General features: G+C 37.3%; 1 protein-coding gene across 6 annotated transcripts in view; it reads left to right on the forward strand.

Annotated features, from left to right (window-relative positions):
- Positions 1-18,521, forward strand: part of FAM13A (family with sequence similarity 13 member A) — a 325,535-nt gene that overhangs the window by 68,992 nt on the left and 238,022 nt on the right. For all 6 annotated transcript variants that reach the window (XM_047799215.1, XM_047799220.1, XM_047799218.1 and 3 more), the window contains one exon: positions 399-576. In XM_047799215.1, the coding sequence (XP_047655171.1) occupies positions 399-576 (178 nt within the window). The remainder of the gene's footprint in view (positions 1-398; positions 577-18,521) is intronic.

Here is an 18,521-nt window from a genome sequence, read left to right on the forward strand (position 1 = left end):
CTTGTATCAAATTTTATTCAACCAGGAGATTCTTGTTTGGAACAGACTTGAAAACAAAAGTCAAATGGAAGATTCCACTATGGATTAAAAAAAAAAAAATACCAACCATTATCTTAACTTGCGGCAAGGGAACACAAAACCTATTTTATGCACTGAATAAAGTGCTGGTGGTTTTCAAGGTGTCTTCAGTACATTAGCAGTTCTTTTAATATTAAAAAAGTCAAACCCTTGAGGATCAAAGAAGAGGTAAAAATGCCTCTTTTTCAGTGGGGCCTCTCGGTCTCTGGTAGTGATTTTCTGAATTTAAAGGTGAGAATGTTCTGTATTTGTGTGCCTTTGCTATTGTTACTATAAACTATGCCTGAGAACAATTTTTTTGTTGTTCTTTTTCTTTCCAGATGACAGACATGATGCTCAGGAGAGCAGCTTACGAGACTTAATAAAAGAGCTGCCAGACCCCCACTACTGCCTTCTCAAGTACCTCTGCCAGTTCTTGACAAAAGTAGCCAAGCACCACGTGCAGAACCGCATGAACCTTCCCAATCTCGCCACGGTCTTTGGGCCGAACTGCTTTCAGTAAGTTGGCGAAGTTTTGCTGTTCATATCATCACGTAGCCCTTTCCCTTTACAGCTGCCTGACAGCACTCGGATGTAGACGTGTGTTTCACTCTAAAACCTCACCCAGTTTTCACGGGAGTTCCATCTTGGTACTGAGCATTTTATGAGCCTTTTTATGAAACCATATTTGTAATGGTTTCAAACAACTTTGTTTAAAGTTCTGGGAGGAAGTTTTACTTTCATGAAAAAGGACCTTTTAAAAAAAAAAATCTAATCTTCCACACTGATTAGCAAGAAGGGAAGGTGTGTGATACAGTGCATAGTTTGTTTTTTTTATTAGTATAAGGTTCAGACCATTGCCAATAGATGGAAAATAACAAGCAGACTATGTCAGTAAGAGAAAAATGTCGCCTCAGCTACATTGATTTATTTTCTAGGAATACACCAGACTAGAAATAAACTATTCTCCTTGATGCGTGCTATGTCACTAGCCACAAGAACTCTTGTAAATCTTAATATTTTCTCTGTTATGCTTTAAAACTCGTTCGCTGTTGATACATGAAACATGATCTCGCGCACCAGAGATTTTGTTTTTCACTTTCCTATTAGTACATGTGATATCAAACATGTTCCTTCTACTTAGAAGGAGAGAGAAAGGAAGAACGCTCACTCTTTAAAGCTCGCAGACATTCTCAGCAAGTTTTTTAAAAATAGTTTCTCTGCTGATCCACTCCATTAACCTCCAGACGCATTCGGCTGCCTAGAACTGTAATATTACAGCCCTCCGAATAACTCTAAATATAAACTCTAAAGACAAACTCTATAGTGACGACAGGGCTCTAAGGCATTTGCAGCCTATGGTGGAGAGAAGTTCCTTCCCCCTTGTAACTTTAGACATTTCCATTTTAAATAATTTCATTTCAGAAGCTATGCTCGGCTCTTGCGGGTGAATCTCTCAAACAGGGGCTCCACTGATACCTTAGGTTACTTAGGAACTCTGTGGTAGGAAAAAGGTTAGAGTGTTTCTTTTTACACCTATCTGCAGTGTAAACGTTGGGTGCCCTCTATGTAAGAAAGAAAGGTAAGTCGAAAAGTGTTCAGTAATTTTGAAACCCTAGATTCTAGAAGAGGTGAAAATGCATTTGTAAATAGAACGCTTACCTAACAACATACAGGTCCACGCCGCATTGTTGGGCTTGGTGTGGAATTTCTGGTCACCTGCTTCATTTAATCACAATATCAAATAAGAAAAGAGTTTTTATTCTATACCAATCTGTATAGCCTGTCACATTTTTTGATTGTAGTAAAATAAAGTTTATCCTTTTTAATATGCAGATCAGCGTATTAAAGAACATTCACACTGTCGGGATGACAGTTGATGTGTATTTTCTAAACTTAGGGATGGAGAAGTCACTACTGGCTACTTTTCTCACTGAAACAGAGTATAATACTTAGAACAGATAGTGTTCATTGAGCACTTACTAGGTACTGAGCTTATTTCTCTGATTGATGCCAAAGAGACAGAGGTAGCTTATTTTGAACTTGGAAGGTCCCCTGATTCGATCACAAAAAAAAGTAGATACTTCAATTCCTATGACCACAATTAAGTCAGTACTACAGTTAGTTCATAAATGTTACAACGATTATCAATAGAAAGTCTGCCATTTAAGGACACTTCTGTCCCCATGAACCACTGAAAGACAAGGGAAATGCTTTTCTTATTAACTTAAGTTGTGTATACACCGTGTGGTCAGTAGATGAGGATTTTTTTCTGGTAAGGGGAAAGCTTCATAAAATAATGTTCATTTTTTTAACAGCTGTACATTTTAGATGCAAAATGATATTACTGTGAAATATACAATTATAAAAGTGGGAGAAAATGCACCAATAATGTATGATCGGCGTTCTGGATGCTGGGCTTATAGGTGGCTCTTCATTACCAGGTTTTCAACATGTACTTCCAGTTATAGGGTATTAAATTTAGATGATTGGATAATAGTGTCATTGTAAAATGTTCAAACAATATGGGTATATAGAATAAAAAATCTCCTCCTTTAGTTCCTCCCATTCGTCAGCTGAAAAATATGCACAACCTAAAAGTTGAGAGCTGTGTTTTATTCAATGGACAAACCTGAGGACTTAAGCCTGGGACACAGCATCTCAGATAACTCTGAGAGACTGCTCCAAAGAGACCTGGCTGGGGAGCCAGGAGGTAGAGGAGTTTTTGCAATGAAGATTAGGTAGGCAGACCATCCTAAGAGTAACGTCAGTGCAAAAAGAAAAACAAAAACAGATATCTCAAGTTAAGGAACTTAGCACTTTGCTTTGTGTGGGAAGGTGCAACCGTCAGGGCTCACTGAAATCATTCCTTTGATAGGCACCTCAGCTGTCTGGGGCCCGGATCCTGTACCTCTTTGTCCTGAGTCTCCCCCACTATTGGGGGTAGTTGCAGCAGTTGACTGCTAGAGGACAGGCATCCTGTTTCCAGCTTGAGTTCCTTGCTCACCACTGGGGCAGCTGTGATGTGATGTTTGATGACTGCAACATCCTTTGTCCTCATGGCACGGACATTTCTCATTAACACACTCCTCTTCCCTCTGGAGATAAAATAGGCCGCCCCAGGTATATTGCTCCTTCTTTTGGGATACACCCACAAATCTGTTTTTTTATTTTTATTTTTATTTTTAATTTTCCCACTGTACAGCAAGGGGGTCAGGTTATCCTTACATGTATACATTACAATTACATTTTTCCCCTAGCCTTTCTTCTGTTGCAACATGAGTATCTAGACAAAGTTCTCAATGCTATTCAGCAGGATCTCCTTGTAAATCTATTCTAAGTTGCGTCTGATAAGCCCAAGCTCCCGATCCCTCCCACTCCCTCCCCCTCCCATCAGGCAGCCACAAAACAACACAAATCTGTTTTTACACGTAGGTGGGATCAAGATGCATATGAATCTTCATTGATTTATGGTAGCCCTGGAACTTCTAACGTCAAAGTATTTATATACCTCATTCTTTTAGCTATTAAATAGTGTGGATTTGTTTTAACTTAATGAACATTGAGGTTGTCGATTTTTTGATGTTAAAATAGTTGCAGTGAACATTCTGTGTGTAACTCTTTACATCATTCTTGTTGCTTTGTGGGAGTTTTTTAGGTCTTTTAGAGAATAATCGTTTATCCATTGTAAAGATGACATTTTCTGCTATTCTGTTGCTTGCCTTTTGGCTTTATTTATGGTGCTTTACTAAATTTTTTAAATTTTAATTTACTTAATGTGTCAACTTTTCCTCTTTTTTGTCAGGATTTAGGTCTTAATAATGTTTCTAAGTAATATTAATAATGTGGTCTTGCTTAATAATAACATTGCAAAGATATTAAACGTGTATTTTTCTTTTGCTGTATTCATAAGCCTTTGTGATGAGGTTTTTACTTTACCTAGAACTTATTTCTGTATATTTCACATATAAAGTCAGTTTGATTTTTCTGCAAACAGATAGCTAATTGTTACAAAATCACTCCTTGAGTGAGACACCTCCTTGTTAATTTGCAATGCCAATTCTATTACATATTTACTTCCTACGTGTACACGAATTTATTTCTTATATTTGTAAGGCTTTCTCCTATTCTCCATATTGCCATTACATTTTCTCTTTCAGAGGAATTTTGGAGTCTCCTGGGTAAGTGGTATCTCATTTTGGTTTTGATTTGCATTTCCCTGATGATCATTGTCATTGAGTATCTTTTCATGTGCTTACTGGCCATTTGTATATCTTGGCAAAAATGTTTATTCCGATCTTCTACCTATTTTTAATTGAATTATTTGTATCTATTATTGAATTTCAAGACTCCCTTATATATTGTGGATATAAGTCCCTTATCAGGTATAGGATTTTCGTATATTTTCTCCTATGCGTTGCTTTTTCATTTTTTTGATTGTGTCCTTTCAAGCATAAATGTTTCATTTTGATAATCTGATATATATATATAGATCACTTATGTTTCTGGTGTGAATCTAAGAAGGCTTTGCCTAACCTATGATGATTTTTTAAGAGCTTTATTGTTTTAACTCATATTTAAGTCTATGGAGTTAATTTGGAGTTAATTTTTGTGTGGTATAAGGAAGGAATCCAACTCTATTCCTTGTGTGTGGGTGTGCAGTTGTCCATTTGTTGTTTGTGCATTTGTTGAAAAGACTATTTTTCCCCACTGAATTGCCTTGGAACTCCTGTCATAAATCAGCTAACCATATTATTAGGATTTATTTATGGACTCTCAGTTTTGTTCCATTCATCTATTAGATATCTATCCTTATTCCGTCACCACACTATGTTGATTCTTGTGGTTTTTTAGTAAGTTTTGAAATGCGAAAGTGTTTTGTTCTTTTGTTAAATTGATTCTCAAATGGGTATTCTTTTGGATGCTATTCTAAAAATGTTTTCTTAACTTTTTTCTCAGTTTGCTCATGGCTAGTGTTAGCATAGTTTGAGTTTGCATTTATTTTATTATATATGAATTTGAACACCTTGTGTCTAGGGGCTATTGGTATATCTCTCTTGATAATGTGTGTTTGTGTCTTTTGCTCATTTTCCTGTTAGATCCTCAGAGTTTGTTTGTTTTCCTCTTGTTGGATATTTATTTTTGGTCTCTTTTCCCCCTGGTAGAAACGCATTTAAAACTCTAATTTCCTCTCAGTACCATTTTGTCACATCACTTTCAATATTATTGTATCTCTTCTTGTCTAAGCCGTAAGGCCTGTGTATCAAGCAGGGATTTGACTGGGTAGTGCTCTTGGGAGCTACACCTGTAAGGAATATAGGGAAGTAAGATTAGGCAGAAATTGAACTGCTGTACAGTTGTAACAAAGGCCTCACTCAGTCCCCAGGTTACTTAGAAGCTGGAATGGCCTTTCCGAGGTATCCTACGTTGACTTGAGGGGGTTGTTCCATTTAGCCCATCTCCATCAGTCACTGGGGGTGAGTTGTGTCTACAGAGATGGTATAATCTTAGTGGGGGAAGCTCAGCTATGAGCCAAAAGTAGATAACACTCCCAGCACTGAAGTAATGGATACTTCTGGTATGAAGGGGCTTGTGAGAGTAGCACTCCACAGAAGCCACTACATTTCTATAATAACTTAATATTATGATAATATTTTTATAACACATTAGGATACAATAATAAATACTTTCCTATGAAAAATTCAGCATACTTTAGACTATGTTATATATATTAGATGATTTTTCTACAGAAATCCCTAACATTCCAGTTTCTAAGACAAATATAAATCCTCCTAAAGAATATTATCCTTAGAGATTAATAGGAATTGCTTTCCCCAGGTTTTGATAAATATTAAAATGGGTCCTGGATTTTCAGTAGTTTGGATAGGATGACATAATAAAGTTATTCTGGTCCTTGTTCTGCTGTTTGGTGGGTTTGACCTTTCTGCATTATTTATCTTTCTGTAAAGTTTTCTGTAAAAAGAGACCTATAGAGTTCGCTTTGATGCTTAAGTGAGACCGTAAGAGAAAGTCCTGGTGCATAGTAGACACCTGGTAAAGCGGCGTTGAAATACATGGCCATTCAACTGAACACGTTTATAGGCGCAAGAAGGGAGAGAGCAGGTGTTATACATTTTGCTCACTGTACCGCTTAAAGAAGGGAGCTCCTTAGAAATGTGAAATGGAAGACATGGCAGTCTCCTTACTGCAGTTGTCTTAGTTTTCACTATCTTCTTACATATATTATGACATTACCATATTGGGTATGCTTTTCACTATTTAAATATTTTTGCCTTGTCCAAAAAAAAAAACTTAATACAAACCAGCTCCTTCAACTTAGTCCTTGTATCAGACACATGTTTTATGACCTCCCCAGATTCTCTTGGCATTCCTCACCTCCCAGACCAATCTGCCACTAAGCATTGACCTTTCACCTGCCTTGAGAATGCCGGATCCTTCTCCTCGGCTGCTGCCTTGCAGCTGGGCCAACCAGACACCTGCCCGGAGCTTTCCCCATCACTTTTGGACCCTGGACTAGATCTGAATTCCTGATGGACTGCCAGAAGGGCTGGATAAGGTGACCTGGAAGTCTATAATAGTTAAATCCCTCTGAGTGAACCATAACAATGGGCAAGAGGAATGGGGAAGAAACTAGAAAGGTCTCTTCTTTCACCCTCCCAGGGAATGCTCCATCCTATGGCTTCTCTCTGCCATCAGACACAGCAGTGAATTCCAGGCCATCAAACACAGCATCTTTCAAATGAACTGCTATATCTTGAGGTTCTTTGTGAAATGGCTACGCATACTTTTCAGTGTTTCACATTCTCACTTGGCTCTTCTCCTCACCAGTGCCGCCCTGTCCCCAACTCCCAAAATAATGCACCCGCGTCCCCATCCATGTCCCAGTCTCCACTTTTTTGGGAATCTGCTCTAAGGCATTGTGCACCTGAGGATACAGCAGGCTGTTCCAATTCAGGAGGAAATCCACTCTCTTAAGATAGAGGGAGAGATGATGTCCTCCAAGAATTTTAAAGGATTATGTTGGCTATGCACGATTTTTGTTTTCACATGTGGATCTTGGAACCTAATTTCCTCATAAACAGCAACACCACCGTAAACGCTTTACTCCCTCATTTTATTCCCCAGTAATATTCAAAGGATATTACTATCCTTTGAATTTGAAGTTTCCTTTGAGATAAAGGTATTTAAAGCTGAAACGATTCTAGAAAAACCTACATCCTTGTATTTACTATTACTCAGAGTTAATTTAAAAATCAATTTATTGGGAGCTCCCATTGTGGCTCAATGGTAGTGAATCCTACTAATATCCATGAGGACACAGGTTTGATCCCTGGCCCTGCTGAGTGGGTTCAGGATCCGGTGTTGCCGTGAGCTGCGGTGTAGGTCGCAGATGTGGCTTGGATCTGGCATTGCTGTGGCTGTGACGTAGGCCAGCAGTTGTGGCTTCTGATTCAACCCCTAGCCTGGGAACCACCATAGGTAGTGGGTGTGGCACTTAAAAAATTTTTTTGAAGTAAATAAAAAAATTAAAAATCTATTTGTTACGAAGACATTGATAAAGACCAAAGACAGCCTGATGATTCTTTAGCTGAGTTGCTTTGGGTAGTTTGTTAATATTCTTGACATTTTGCACTAAGCCCCTAGTTTCCATCATTTAATAACGTCAATAACATCAAATTTTAGTCTCCAGTAATTAAAACAAATCCACTTGCTACTGATAAGTAAGCCGTTTTGATCAAGTTCTGCTTCACCTCTTTGCTTCCTTTGCCTTTTGTCTACAGATCTGTAAATTAATCCTGTCCCTTGAAACAAATATTTCAATGTTAACAAATATTTCAATGTTAATAAGGTAATCAGTCATTTATGGGTGTTCCTGAAGCTTAAAGAGAGAAATCCATTTTAGATTTTGAATGTTAAGGTGTGTCACATGTACTTCTATCCCAGATGTTACATTTTTCCTTAGTGGTAGCGTAAAAACAGCTGTGAAGCTTCTATTGGTCTCCTTTAAATCTTGCAGAAAAATAGTGCACACGTGTGTATGTGTGTGTGTGTGTGTGTGTGTAAGCGTGAGAGGGATTAGGTATTTGGACACCATCAGTTAATATTAGATGAGATCAGCTAAATTTGTAGACATAAACAGGATGTGTAACCAGATAAGTCTATAATGTTACTGTCACCTTATCTGCTAACTGCTACTAAGCAGCTTTGTTTAGTTTGGAGCCCAAATGTTACTTTTGGGAAACTGGTGATTTGGATTGAAAAATGTGGATACTTGATTTTCAAAAAAATTAAGCCCACACCCTAATCTCATATTCATAGATTTATAACCTGTTAGCGTGTCTTTTTACAAAATGCAAGTTGCTCATTTATTTATTTTTGTACAATTACATATATTGCCATCATCCTCCCTAGTCATGTTTTTGCTATTTGAAGAATGCGTGACGGGAAATTTTGGTCCTTCTCTGCTAAAACCTGGGCCAGCCCTTTCCCGTGGTTTAATTCATTGCCTTTTAATTCTGTGTTATCAGTTCCCCTGTCACTTCCAATTTTTATAATTAACTCTCCAGTTGCCTTTTTTTTTTTAAAAAAATGGGTATGTTTATTTTTTATTATAAAAGTAACATGTATTAATTATAAAAAAGAATTTTTTAATACGAAAAAACCACCAGCGTAAGGATGAAAATTAAAATCATCTGTAATTCTATACCCAGATGCAGTCACTATTCATACCTTGGTTTTTGTGCTTCTGTATTCCTTCCTCTGCATGTTCACCTGTATGTTTATATTTGTTTGATTAAAGATGGGTTAGCAAAATGATACTACTTTATAACTTTTGTTTAAAAACTTAATGTCATCTACCATGGCAATTTTCCATGCTTCTAAATATAATTCTACCTCGTCATTTCTAATGATTGCATAGTGTTCGGATCTTTGGATCAATATTCTTTACTTAAGCCATCCCCATAAATGGCATTTCACAATTTTTTCTCAGCAATAATAATAATAGGTAACATTGAGTGAGTGCTTACTAAGTTCCTGGCACTGTTCTAGGTACTTTATTTATTTGCTTATTTTATCCTTAAAACCCCTTGAGGCAAATACTATTATTATCTCTGCTTTATCCATGAAGAAACCGAAGCATAGAACGTTTGACTTGCCGAAGGTCACATGCTCGGTAGAGGTTCGCGTCAGGAGTCTGGGTCCAGACAGCCTGGCTCCTCCACTCCAAGCTCTTAATCACCCCTCTGTCACTGTTGGCCCCATAAACAGCGTCACCAAGACTATTCTTGAACATACATTTTTTTTTCACTTCACTAATTATTTTCTTTGGATGTGCTTTCGGAGGTAGACTTGCCTCGTCAAAGCATAGGCGTAGCATCAACTTTTGATTCAGGCGTAGGTTGTACCAGTTCATGGTTTGAGCAGCAGTCAGAAGGTGTCCCCTTTCCAACACCTTCTCCAATACTGATGTTAAGATTCCTTTCCACATTTGCCCATATAAGAAGTGAATATTGTGTCTTATAAAAATTTTTATTTTTCAGTTGTGAGCTTTTACATATTTCAAAGCCTATTTTCCCATAGAGTTTTTCGTCTGTAAATTGCCTGTTTGCTTTTTCAGTTTTTCTGAGCTGGTGAGATTTTTTTTTTCTGGTAATTGACTTGGAAGAGGTCTTTTGGTAGCACAGCTGTTAATCTACTCATATATTAGAAATACAGCTTAGGATTTGCATTTAAACCTCATAATTCTTTTGCCATGAAGAAGTTTAAAATTTTATTAATTCTGTATATCAATTTGTGTTGTTTGGGTTTAATGTTATCTGTAAAAGGCCTTCTACTTCAAAGTTATAAGAATATTTACTGTTTATATTGTCTCAATATTTTTGCAGTTTGATATTTTCATATTTAAATCATGAATGTATGTGGCTATTAGAAAAGTTATGATTCGAGAATCTAAAAGTTATTAAATATTCCTAGATTTTTTTAGCATATTTGTGTTTTTTAAAATATTTGAATACATGGAGTTCCTGTCGTGGCACAGTGCTTAGCGAATCCGACTAGGAACTGTGGGGTTGCGGGTTTGATCCCTGGCCTTGCTCAGTGGGTTAAGGATCCAGCGTTGCCTTGAGCTGTGGTGTAGGTTGCAGATGTGGCTGGATCTCTCGTGGCTGTGGCTCTGGTGTAGGCCAGTGGCTACAGCTCCAAGTGGACCCTAGCCTGGGAACCTCCATATGTGGCGGGAGCGGCCCTAGAAAAGGCAAAAAGACAAAAAAAAAAAATTTTTTTTGAATACAGAATTCTAGTGAAATTTACTTTGGAATAAGATGTGATTTGAGAATGTAATTTTTTTCAATAATAACAAAAGAACTTACAAAAGAGAAACAGACTCAAAGATTTTAAAACCAAATTTGTGGTTACCAAAGGGGAATGTGGGGCAGGAAGGATAAATCAGGGGACTGGGATTAACATTTACACACCTCTCTCTCTCTCTCTCTCTCTGTGTATATATATGTGTGTGCGTGTATGTATATATGTGTGTGTCTGTGTGTGTGTATATATATGTATATGTGTGTGTGTCTATATGTGTGTGTCTATATGTATGTGTGTATATGTGTGCATGTATATATATGTATATGTGTGTGTATATATGTATATATGTGTTTGTCTATGTGTGTGTATATATGTGTGTCTATATGTGTGTGTCTATATGTGTGTGTATATATATGTATATATGTGTGTGTCTATGTGTGTGTGTGTATATATGTATATATGTGTCTATGTATGTGTGTATATATGTATGTGTGTATATATGTATGTGTGTATATATGTATGTGTGTATATATGTGTATATGTGTGTGTGTGTATATGTGTGTGTATATGTGTGTGTGTGTGTGTATATATGTGTTTGTCTATGTGTGTGTATATAAATGTGTCTGTGTGTGTGTATGTATATGTGTGTGTGTCTATATGTGTATATATATGTATATATGTGTGTGTCTGTGTGTGTGTATATATATGTATATATGTGTGTGTCTATGTATGTGTGTATATATGTGTGTGTGTATATGTGTGTGTGTATATATGTGTGTGTATATATGTGTGTGTGTATATATATGTATATGTGTGTGTGTGTGTGTGTATATATGTGTATACACACACACACACACACACACACATATATGGTCTTTTTAGGGCTGTACCCGCAGCATATGGAGGTTCCCAGGCTAGAGGTCGAATTGGAATTGTAGCCGCTGTCCTACGCCACAGCCATAAGCAACTGCAGATCCGAGCCACATCTGTGACCTACACCCCAGCTCACAGCAATGCCGGATCCTTAACCCACTGAGCAAGGCCAGGGGTCAAACCTGCATCCTCATGGATACTAGTCAGATTCTCATCTGCTGAGACACGATGGGAACTCCTACACAGTACTATGTATAAAACAGGTAGGTTACAAGGACCTACTTACTACATGGCACAGGGAAATATACTCAATGCTCTGTAATAATCTATATGGGAAAAGAGTCTGAACAGGAATGGATATATGCATATGTATAACCGATTTACTTTGCTGTACACCTGAAACTAGCACAACTGTTTTAAGTCACCTATTCCCCAATAAAGTTTATTTTTAAAAAAAGAATGTAAATTTTTCATTGAAATAATTAGCTGCTAACCAAACAACATCTAAAGAGTAGTGCGTTCTTTGTCAGGTGATTCAAAATGTCACTTTTGTCATTACTGTCTCAAATTTTAAAATGTATTTTAGTCTTCTCTGGGCTCTTTTCCACCACACTAATGTAGCCACCTCTCTGATACATGAGGGCTAGTCTCATACCCTTTCTAATGTCATTAGCGGTTTCTTTTTCTTTTCCAGGATTTTCCTGGATAATTATGTGTGTATATTCTCACAGACTGTCAGAATATCTTTCTAGATTTAAAAATTCCCTACTGTATAGCACAGAGAACTGTATCTAGTCACTTGTGATGGAACATGATGGAGGATAATGTGAGAAAAAGAATGTGTATGTGTCTGTGTCTGTGTGTGTGTGTGTGTGTGTGTGTGTATGTGTGTGTATATATGTATGACTGGGTCCGTTTGTTGTATAGCAGAAATTGACAGAACATTGTAAATCACCTATAATCAAAAAAATAAAAATCTTTAAAAAAAAAATTCCTATTGAGTTTTAGGTTTAATCAGGGGTAGTTGAAATATTGAATGTTGAGTCATTTAGTAAAACAGCAGATTTCCCCATTGAGTCCAGTGTTTCAGTATTTTCTTTTTGTAAAACTGTAGAAACTTGAAAAAATATGTAGAATTGCAAAGTATACAGTGAAAATTATGTGCTAATTGTACACAATACCCCCAAATACTAACATTAAATGTTTTATCTATTTCCTTCCAGCTTTTTTCCATGTATATTTTCTTTTATAAAATGTTATCAGTTTTACATTTTATAGACCTTTTTTTTGTTACAAAAGATTAAATTATAAATGTTTCCCATGCCATTTAAATCCTTTAGTTTGCATCTTGTTTATTTGCTTATTTTTTATACCTAAGATGATGGGCTTGCATATTAAATTCTGTGTGCATACAAAAAGTTTGATCTTCAGTCATCTATTTCCTATGGTGAATCCATAGCATAGTTGGTACTTTCATACTTTTATGGATAAAAAGCTGGAGTGTACAAAAGATTAATTTTTAGGATTATAGAAGCTAAATTAGAACTGAAATTTATTTTGGTCTTTTCTAATTGAAACTGAACTAGGCAAGAGAATAATCAGTTGCTTTTCAGAGAAAAAAAAAAAAAACCCACATTGGTGCAGAAAGATTTCTACATAATCATTGTCCCTTGATCAGATGAATAAAAGTATAGGTCAAACCATATAAAACTGCCATTTTTCTAGTTCAAAATGGTCAGATATCACATTTACATATAATTAAATCTAATGGTAAGCTCGAGTCTCTTACTCTTTTTATTGTCAGCTAAGAACATGAGTTGAATTACATAAGAAATCAATATACCTATTGAAAATGATACTACAAATTCTCTATTAGATGTTTGCTTATTTTTTCCAGGAGTCATTATAGTTTATAATTTTATGCGACCCATACATCGTGTTCCTCCCAGTAATGTATGAAGGTCAAGTTTATTACTCCAATTAGTGGTAATAACGATGCATGAAGCCTTGATTTTTTTTTTTATGAAATGTAATTAGAAAGGATGCTTTTTGACCTTGATCTCACCGAAGAGAAGGGAATGTGTACTAACCCTAGATCTGCAAGTGGTTGCAAAAATAGAAATAGATTGCTTGCTTACAATATATGAGAGAAGCAACCAATAGTACTGAAAAATATCTGGAGTAATTTGCATCTTTTCTTATGTGAAATACGAATTTACTTTTACATTGCAAAAAGCAGAGTCTGTTTGCTTGTTTGTTTTCCCTCGTACTCTCAGGTCAGCACATTTTAAGATCATTGCTTATGTGGGAAAGGGTGACCTAGGTGGTTTTGTAGGTCCTTTTCCCCAGCAGTATGATGCAATGTTTTTAAAATACGTGACCCCTTCTCTGGAATATACCTCTTTAGAGAATAACCAGGCTCAATAGTTAAACATTACTGATTGGGGCCAGAGTGAAAGAAAAAAAAAAAAAAAAGCTCATTCTTTAAAAAATAATCTCTTGAGTCCTTTAGTCTCTGTGGGAATGCAGTGTTTCAGCAATAACATTTGCCCGACAGTTAATGATCAGCTGGGGAAATATACAGTCCAGGGTAAATTTGAGGTCCTTGAAGTCAGTTATTTATTAAAGGGAAATATCCAGTCAAAAGGCATCCATACTGTCGTGTTGAACACTGCTTTGAAAAGTGAAATGGCACGTTTTCCTTCAGACAGACTCTCAGAGGACTCCTACGTGCATGATCTTGTTTATTCCTTCCACCAATCTGGGGAAGAGGGATGGCCAGATGATTTTATTTCACAAAGGCTGTCATGAGGGCCCGTGGGGTGGCTGGTGGCTGGAGGCCAATGACTGGCTTCAAGGCATCTCTCTCACAAGCAGGCAGACCAAGACTAGGATGTCTTCTGACTCCTGGCCTGCTGTGGTTTCCACCGTGGCACATTCTTTCTCAACCAGAGATGTTGTGATTTACTGCACGGCACTTGACTGCAGCAGTCATGGGTCATTTGTGACATGAATAACCATGGCCTCCGTCGCCTTGCTGTGGCCCTTATGTGTGTGGTGAGGTTTGTAATATAACTTTTCAAAATGGACGAAAGCATTTAAAACATCCTTTGAGGGAAAAGACGCACAGGCAGACTCTGATAATCCCACTTTCTCATTTGTCATACCTCTAAAAGAAACCTCAAGTCAAGGTGAAATCATTTTACTGATGCGATGGCTGCTGTCTGTCACATTTCAAGTAAAGTCTAGTGCCATATGTCTGGTTCAAACATCACCTTGAGGCTAGCCATTGACCTTTTAAACTTTTGGCATCATCATCCAGTAAGGACAAGCAGCAAACTTAGGCATACAGGCAAAAATATAGAAATATATATATATTGAGGCACGTTTCCTGACCCTGGACAAAATCCAGTGAGAAATTTATATTCTCAATGTTACTTGTGGGTGTACGTATGTACACTTATATAATAATCTCCAGAATTACTATCGGACACCCCTGTATCTGCCTTCTACATATGCAGTGTCTTTTCTTTTCCTCTGGTCTTGAAGGAGCAGAATTCTACCCCCTCCTCCTTTGTGACTTTAAGCAAGTCATTTAATTTTTCTAACTTTCATTGGCCGCCAGGTGATATGTGCGTTGCTTAGCATTAAGATTTTGTTGTGACTGTAGTTTTCTAGAACTTTTATTCCTTTGGAAAGTTTGTTAACCAAATTATTTTTTGCGTGTATACTGTACGGCCAGCAGACAGCATGCCAGCTCTCAGCCAAACAGCCTGGTTCATATGCTCAGGGAGCACATACTCTCTGGGTGAAGGGGGAGGTTCCTGAAATAATTACTGAATGTCAGCTGTGAAAAGTGTTTCAGGGGGGTTTGTAATAAGAGATGGCTTTCATGTGATTGTGTGAGTGTGTGTAACAGAGAAGTGACCTGTGACTCATCCAAACTTAGTTGACCCCGAGTTCTTCCCCCCTTTTACTGTGATCTGCATCCTCTGAGTTCTTAACTCTTCCTTGACTGATTTTGATACCTTCTCAACGAGTTTCCCTTTTGGCTCTTACCCACTACAGTCCAGATTCACACAGTTGCTCGATTACCTGTTTAAAATAGAAATCAAACCATCTCTCACTCTCTTGCTTGCGACTTTCATGCATGGAGATTTCTCTTCTCCACCCTGACGTGCAAAGCCTTCTAATCATTTGGTCCAAAATTTTTCATGTAGCCTCACTCCTCCTCCTTCTTCTCAGGAGCTATCCATCAGGGATCTAGAGCAAGGCACCTGTAATTCGATGAGAGGGCAGTCTGGCTGAGCTCGAGTGTGAAAGTCATTCATTCTGATTTGCTTCTGAAAGACAAGATGGACAGACTCCCCCAAAACAAGGGGCATCCTGGGAAGTGTCTACAGCTGAGGGATAAGAAGAAACAGTTGGAGAGATCAAAGGAGTATAAGCTAGTGTAGCATCATCAAAGCCCAAGAAAATGGAATTTCAAGAGAGGGTGAACTGTAGAGGGGAATGAAGGGGAAAGAACTGAGAAAAGTATCCTGGATTTGCAGATATAGAGATCATTTGAATCATTAATTGCAGACACATAATGACAGATTATACTGCTTCTAAAAAACAGTCTTCTGAATAACACTCATTCAGAGAATATAATAAGAAGCATAATGTGATATCAGAAAAAAAAATAACCACCTCTCAGATTAGGGAAAAAGTCCTCTTCCTAGAATGATAGTCATTTTAAGATATATTAATATCAAGTATGACTGTCTTAATTTTTCAACTTGAAGTTACCAACTTTTTACCATCACAGTCTCTGTTAATTTTGTTTGCAGTCTCTGTTAAATTTTGCATGCCTCCTCTAAATGTTCTATTAGAGAACAAAAGGGGGGAAATGCAGGTAGGTTTGTTTTTCTGGTTTAGGTACCCACGTAGCGTGATGGAGGACTTAATTTTTGATGTGTTCTGTAGAATCTGTGATTGAATAACATGTTTGCTATATACACAATTGATCAGACTCTTTTTGTGTTAGTTTGGGCTCAGAAGATTAAATCACTTTGGCTTTTAAAGATTTAACTATTAAAATTAGAAATAACACCATTTATGATTAAAGATTAATAGAATATTTAAAGGCAGACTGGTCCTATGGTATCTCATTCTCCTTGTGTGACTAACAAGCAAAATGTGTTCCCCCAAGGAACCTAGAGAGTTATCTTCATGAATCATGGGAACATTTCTGTGATAAATCAAAATGTAATAAGACATGGTTCAGGTTTCATATAATTTTGTATAGAAAGACAACACAGCTAGACGGTCTTGGTTTAAACTTGGCTTCATTACTTTTTTAATTTTTATTTTATATTGGTGTATAGTTGACTTATGGTATTGTGTTAATTTCAGGTGTACAATATAATGAGTGACATATCCATGCTTTTTTAGATTCTCTTCCCATGTTGGTTATCGTAGAATATTGAGCAGAGATCACTGTGCTATATAGTGGGTCCTTGTTGATTATTTTATATATAGCAGAGTGTATATGTTAGTCCCAAACTCCTAATGTATCCTACCCTCACATTTCCCCTTTGGTATCCATAAGTTGCTTTTCAATGTCTCTGAGTCTGCTTTGTAAATAAGCTCATTTGTATCACTTTTTTTTAAATTCCATGTATAAGTGATATCATGTAATATTTGTCTTTCTCTGTGTCACTTAGTATGACAATCTCTAGGTCCATCCATGGTGCTGAAATGACATTATTTCATTCTTTTTTATGGCTAAGTAATATTCCATTGATATATTGTACCACATCTTCTTTATCCATTTCTCTGTGGATGGACATTTAGGTTGCCTCCATGTCTTGGCTTTTGTAATAATGCTGCAATGAATATTGTGGTGCATATATCTTTTCAAATTATTTTTTTTTCTGGATATATGCCCAGGAGATGGGATTGCTGGATCATACGGTAGTTCATTTTTTTTTTTTGAGGACCCTCCATACTGTTCTTCATAGGAACTGTACCAGCTTACATTCCAGCCATCAGTATAGGAGGGTTCTCTTGTCTCCACATGCTCACCAGCATTTATTGTAGTTTTTATTTGCATTTCTCTAATAATTAGTGATGTAGAGCATCTTTTTATGTGCTCTTTTGGCCTTCTGTCTGTCTGCTTTGGAGAAACTTCTTTTTTTTCCCCTTTGTTTCTTTTTACGGCCACACCTGTAGCATGTGGAAGGTCCTGGGGCTAAGGGTCAAATCAGAACCTCAGCTGCTGGCCTATGCCACAGCAATGTGGGATCAAGCTGCATCTGCAACCTGTGCTGCCACTTGTGGCAACACTGGGTTCTGAACCCTCTGAGCAAGGCCAGGGATCAAATCCACATCGTCTTGACAGTATGTTGGATTCTTAACTCACTGAGCCATGACGGGAACTCTAAGAAATTTCTATTTACATCTTCTGCCCATTTTTTCATTGGATTGTTTTATTTTACATTGAGTTGCGTGAGTTGCTTATGTATTTTGGAGATTAATCCCTTGTCAGCTGCATCATTTGCAAATATTTTCTTCCATTCTGGGGTTGGTCTTTTCATTTCATTGATGATTTCCTTTGCTGTGCACAAGCTTTGAAATTTAATTTGGTCCTATTTGTTTATTTTTGTTTTTAGTTTCATTACTCTAGGAGGTGGATCCAAAAAGATAATGCTGTGATTTATGTCAGAGAATGTTCTGCTTGTTTTCCCTCTAAGAGTTTTTGTTTGTTTGTCTTGTTAGGGCTACATCTGCAGCATATGGATGCTCCCAGGCTGGGGGTTGAATTGGAGCTACAGCTGCTGGCCTACACCACAGCCACAGCAAGGCCAGACCCAAGCTACATCTGCAACCTACACTGCAGTTCATGGCAACACGAGATCCTTAACCTACCGAGCAAGGCCAGGGATCAAACCTGCATCCTCATGGATATTAGTTGGGTTCGTTACTGCTGCGCCACAACAGGAACTCCTCCTCTAAGAGTTTTGTAGTATCCAGCCTTATATTTAGGTCTTTAATTCATTTTGAGTTTACTTTTGTGTATGCTGTTAGAGAATGTTTTAATTTCATTCTATTACATGGAGCTGTGCAGTTTCGCCAGCAGCACTTATTGAAGAGATTATCTTTTCTGCGTTGTATATTCTTGCCCCTTTGTCATAGGTTAATTAACCATAGGTATACAGGTTTATTTCTGGGCTTTCCAACCTGCTCCATTGACCTATATTTCTGTTTTTGCCCCAGTA

This window comes from Phacochoerus africanus, chromosome 10 (assembly GCF_016906955.1).
Source record: "Phacochoerus africanus isolate WHEZ1 chromosome 10, ROS_Pafr_v1, whole genome shotgun sequence".
Classification (NCBI taxonomy): Eukaryota; Metazoa; Chordata; class Mammalia; order Artiodactyla; family Suidae; genus Phacochoerus; species Phacochoerus africanus.